Source organism: Arachis hypogaea, chromosome 1 (genome assembly GCF_003086295.3).
Source record: "Arachis hypogaea cultivar Tifrunner chromosome 1, arahy.Tifrunner.gnm2.J5K5, whole genome shotgun sequence".
Classification (NCBI taxonomy): Eukaryota; Viridiplantae; Streptophyta; class Magnoliopsida; order Fabales; family Fabaceae; genus Arachis; species Arachis hypogaea.
Genome location: NC_092036.1, coordinates 21,615,702 through 21,621,293, shown reverse-complemented (window position 1 = coordinate 21,621,293; position 5,592 = coordinate 21,615,702). Strand labels below are relative to the sequence as shown.

Here is a 5,592-nt window from a genome sequence, read left to right as displayed (position 1 = left end):
ACATAAGGATGATTCTCATCTTATCTCAGATGTACTATTAGTAGATGAAAAACTCATGACTCCGTAACCAAGGTTATGGAAGTGTTTTCCATGCTGACCAGTGTGTGGTCATCAACAAAGCAAATGTCTCTAGAATTATGACGTCTAAAAAGATGGATAATAATTATGGGTGAGTTTGGGAAATCCGATGGAAGAGAAGAAGCACTTTAGATTTCTTGAAAGTTTCAATTTTTAGTTTGGCAAATTTTTTTCTCATGAACGCAGAAATGATTTTGCTACCAAAACCACGTTTACAAGAAGCAACTATTTTTAGCTTCTGCATTTTCTTAATGGGTTTTTAACCATAGATACTAACCATTTATTTATCTTTTAGCAACTTTATTCTTGTTTTTATTTCTATTGTGTGAGATCTTCTCAATATATTTTATGAGAAAGAATCTAAATGTGATTATTTTTAGAAATGAAAACAAACCAAGTCCTCCTTTAAGATTATCAACATAGTTAATACCTTTAGGCATCTTAAAGCTTATTTATTTGAGTAAATACCCTTTTTGGTCCTTGTCCATTTTGAAAATTGACTACACGCCCCCTAAACTTTATAAATTAACAAATCGGCCCCTATCCATATACTTCGTGATACCAATTAGCCCTTGAGTTGGTTTCTCCGTTCAAAGTCGACGGAAAACGCTGATGTGTAACGTGCAGCCCGTGGCGTGGCGTTGGATCATCAAACGTGGAATGCTCTGTGGGCATGTGGACAAATAAGCCCCTGCACACTAAGCAAAGTGACGTCATTTTGCTTGGCATCCTTTTGCTTGTTTGGGGTGAAATCCCATTCTCCCCCTTGTGCACACCTCAATTACGATACATCACCCTCGTTCTCTCCTCAAAATTACGAAGAAACCCTAAGAGAACGAAATGTTACCCTCCAAGCAAGCTGACAGAGACTTCCAACAAGGAGGTGTTGACGGTGCTGCAAACGGAGGAACTGACTGTGCTACTAAGGTTAGTGTCGCTATCTGATCTTGAAGTTTTGTTAGCTTGTGTTGCTCCATTTTTTTTTTACTGAACTTGGTTTTTGTTAATGATGATTTGGATTAGCGATCACCCCATGCATGTTCTAAAATATTAAAATGAGGCGTGATGGAAGTAGTTAATTAATTTCTAATTATTGCACATTGTTATTCTAATAGATGTCATATGAAATAGTCCCTGTTTTTCATCATGTGGGTTGGTTGGAACGGGATGAAGATGGTGCATTGTACTATCGCGATAGAAGTGTTGAGACATTTCCTCTATTAGACATAGATTATGTTAATTTCAAGGATTTGGAGGAAATGTTCAAGGGTTTAGGGTATACAAGTTACAAACAGATGTATTAGTATGATGGCAGTGCCCTTGATTTAGAGTCTGTGTTGCATGTTCTTAAAGGAGATAAGAAAATCAATGAAATGTGTGATAAAAAGATGGAGAATGTGGAGTCGGATTTGCTAGTTATTTACTTTGAGCATGATGTTAGTCAACCAGTATATGGGCCTGATGTTGTTGAGGTAGATTCACCTTCTTCCGATGATGGATATGAGACAACTGAAGACGAACCCTACAAACCCCCTCCACCTGGATTCGAATCTGATAGTAGTAGTAGTGATGAGAAAGTTAATGTACAGAGGAAGAATGTGAGGAAGAAGCAGCCTAGTGTGAGGATGAAAGAGGCAATGGATGCTGGACAAAAGGGTGCTAGGAAAAAGAGTTGTGTTAGACAACAAACACCTAAAAAGAAGAAGAATGTGTCACCTGGTAGTTTTGCTGATAAGGACATGTCTCCTAGGACTAAGAAGAAGAAGGCAAAAAGGTATGTTGGAAGAAAAAGAAAACATGTTCTATCCCAACAAGAAGCAGGCAATGAGCCAAACAGTGGACCTAGTGGAGATCAAGGTAATGGGCCAGGTGATATTGACCCAAATGATGAGGCAAGGGATAAGCCCAATTCAGATCCAGTGGTTGAGAAATTGGACCCAGACCTAGATAAGTCATATGAATATGAGTCTGAGGCATTTAACTTCCCAATTTCTGACTCAGATGAGGAGCATAAGGCAAGATATCCTGACTTTAATAAGGATGCAGAGTATGGTGAGGTTCAGTTTCAGGTTGGACAACACTTTGAGACCATGGCAATGTTCAAGCAAGCACTTAAGGACTACTTTGTATATGAGGGAAAAGAGCTTATGTATTTGAAGAATGAGCCAAAGAGGATTAGAGCAAGGTGTGCTGAGGAGGGTTGTCCATGGCTGGTGTTTTGCTCTCATAATAGTCAGAGTCTAGTCCATGGCTGGTGTTTTGCTCTCATAATAGTCAGAGTCTAAATTTTCAAATCAAGACATTCATTGGAGAGCACAACTGTGGTAGGAATTTGAGTAGTAATATGGCTGATAGAGCTTGGGTGATAAGTAAATTGGTAAAAAGGTTGGTCACTCAACCTCTAATGACTCCGAAAGAGGCACTAGAGCACATGAAACAGGACTATAATGTCCATATAAACTATAGGATGATATACAGAGCCTTGAAAGCTGCTAAAGAGCAAGCAATTGGAAAGGAGCGAGAACAATATAGAAAGCTACATGACTATTTAAATGAAATTCACAGAAGCAATCCTGGATCCATTGGTATGATTGATGTAATTCCTCAACCGGAGGGTCGTCCACTATTCAATAGGTTGTATATTTCACTGGATGCTTGCAAGAAAGGCTTCAAGGCGAGCTGTCGCCCTCTGATCGGATTGGATGGATGCTTCTTAAAAGGGTACTTTGGTGGTCATCTTTTGTCAGCTGTGGGGCAGAATGCCAATAATAGTTTCTTTGTGATAGCATTTGCTATAGTTGAAGCTGAGAACACTGGTTCCTGGAAATGGTTTCTTTCAATCCTGCACGATGATCTTGGTCCTGTGGCTGCCAAGGGGTGGAACTTCATGTCCGACCAGCAGAAGGTTACATTACTTCCTTCTTTGTGTTTCTTTTTGTTATATGATTTTTTATTTCACTGTGCTTACTTGTTAATTCAACTGTTGGCTGAATTGTTATTGCAGGGGTTGGCTAAGGCATTGCATGAGATAAAGCCACAAGCCCGTCATAGGAATTGTGTCTTACATATATGGAAAAACTTCATCAAGCACTTTAAGGACAAGCACACAAAAGGGCTAGTTTGGAAGGCTGCTAAGAGCACAACAATGAGAGAATTCAAAGACTCAATGGAACTTGTGAAGAAGGTGAACAAGGATGCTTGGGGGTATCTACGGAAGTTTGATCCTGGTGCATGGACGAAGGCTTACATTAGCCATGGCTCGAAGTGTGACAATATCACCAATAATATGTGCGAAGTTTGGAACGCCAAGATCGTGGAATATAGAGAGAAACCGATTTAACTATGTGAGAGGAGCTTCGAAGTTACATTATGCGAAAGATGGCAGGGCACAAGCACAGAATAAGCAAATGCAAGGGTAAATTGGCTCCAGTTCAACAACTAAGGCTGGATGAGTACATCATTCCTAAGAGCAACAAGTGGACGGCAGAGTGGGTTGGGGATGAAGCATGCAGTGGCTGCTATCTCAAGGTTAAGGAAACAAGGGCTGAGGCCAGAGGATTTTGCACACAAATGGCTTACAATGGAATCTGTCCGGCCTACTTATGGGGACTCCATTAAACCAGTAAATTCTGAGGAGTTTTGGGAAGAAACCAACAGGCTGCATCCAGAGGTACCAATCATTAGGAGACCTCTGGGAGACCAACCAAAAAAAGAGTTGTTGATATGGTGGCTGAGTGACAAATGCAGCAGCAAGGTCACAAGGTAAGGAAGTCATTCCAAGTCACGTGCAGTAAATGTGGGCAAAAGGGACACTACCACATGACTTGCAAAGGCCCTCCTTCAAATCCGAATTGGCAGCCAAAACGAAAGAAGGCAAAGCAACAACAAACTGGAAACCAATCATCACAGCTACCTCCAGATCAGCAAGAAGCACAGATTAAAAGAGTTCTACATGTTTTTCTTTTCCATTGTAGTAATTGTTATTTCCTCTATTCAATTGAGTAGTATAGTAGTTGAGATGTTATTCTTGGATTTGCACAGGCCGGGGAAGGAGTTGGAACCAATGTTCTCCAAAATGTTACTGCCACATCTATTGATCCAGTGGTAGTCCATTGTCTGAGACCCTAAACTTAAGTTTTTTTTCCTATCATGGCTGTTCTTACTTTGCTTCTCATGTGTCTTTCACAGGGTAAAGCAAAAAGGCAAAAGAAAAAGTTCCAAAGATATCCAACCCAAATTCAGTCCAACAAGAGACAAGGGTTGACACTCAATCTTCATACTCTGCCCAACCACCAGTAGAGGTAATGTTATTTTACAAATTCATGCCCTTTAACTATAAAATTAATTGGCCCAAGAGCATATACACTAAATTGAATTGTTTTCATGTGGTTTAAGGTGTGGACTACAACACTGAGCCCTCAAACCCTGCTACCCCAACTGCACCCAACCACGGGCCAAATTTCAGACCCAAGTAAGCAATAACTAGACCTCCAGTACCTACAGTTCACCACCCTCAACCGCAAGCCACGGCCCCAACAGTTCAGCAACCTATGCAGCAGGACACAGCCCCAATAATTCAGCCACCTTTATAGCAAGCAATAATCCCAATCTCACAACCATCAACTCAGCAGCAACTTCCAACTGAAGGAGCAACTGTATCAGGGACTGCCACAACTCTCTTCACGTTTATCCCCACACCAGGCCTAAATGCACCCCACGGATTCAATCCAACATATGGGTTTAGACTACCAAGACTTCAGAAATGACATAATTGTAGTTATAGTTATGGATATTTTGGTGTCAAGTTTTTTGGTTGTCAAGTTATAAGAAGCAATACACTTAACACTACTGGAACATGTTTTTTGTTTTGTGAATTCAGACATGTGCTGATGATTTTGGCTCAATATGTAATAGCCTTTGTGCTTAGCAGTATGAATATAAACATTATGATTTTAGCTTATACAACATTGTGCAGAGTTATCATGGGTTCAGCCTTTACATTATTACAAAAAAATTCACGTTCAATTCATTTAGAATCTACAATTACAGAGCAAATTAACCCAACTCTTAACCTTGTCCATGCATTACTTACAGCAACACAATATACCCTAAAACACTACAAGCACAATTGCTGTTAACAGAATTAACATTGCCAGCATAACAAATACACCATGGGTATTACTATTTTTTTTATTTTCCTTCATATTCATCCTCAATCTTGAATTTCAGTTGCTCCAATCTATTCTCCAGCATCATCATTCTTCCTTGAACATCATTGTCATCTTCATGCCCAAAACGTTTAGCAATCATTTCATCCAGCCAAACAAAAAAGTTGCAGTGACGTTGCTCTATCTGCAACCGCCATTACAGTTAATACAGCTTGTTAAACAACATGGGAAGTTTCTTACATAAACTAAAGATGGATGCATACTTACGCCATAATAGGAACAACCCAGGAAGATTCTGTCTGGGTTCTTGGCTGTCCCAGACTGTTTCATGACTGCATAGGTGCCA

At 40.0% G+C, this 5,592-nt stretch overlaps 1 protein-coding gene across 1 annotated transcript; it reads left to right on the top strand.

The window, feature by feature from the left end:
* The first annotated feature begins 2,422 nt into the window (after positions 1-2,422).
* LOC140180950 (uncharacterized) lies at positions 2,423-3,418 on the top strand. Its single transcript, XM_072222839.1, has 2 exons — positions 2,423-2,983; positions 3,083-3,418. Exons 1-2 carry the CDS (start codon positions 2,423-2,425, stop codon positions 3,416-3,418), a joined length of 897 nt encoding a protein of 298 aa, XP_072078940.1.
* Positions 3,419-5,592: the final 2,174 nt, after the last annotated feature.

Coding starts and splice junctions, on each gene's coding strand:
- LOC140180950 (XM_072222839.1), top strand. CDS start 2,423: ATGGCTGATAGAGCTTGGGTGATAAGTAAATTGGTAAAAAGGTTGGTC. Junction 2,984..3,082: donor TCATGTCCGACCAGCAGAAG/GTTACATTACTT, acceptor TTGTTATTGCAG/GGGTTGGCTAAGGCATTGCA.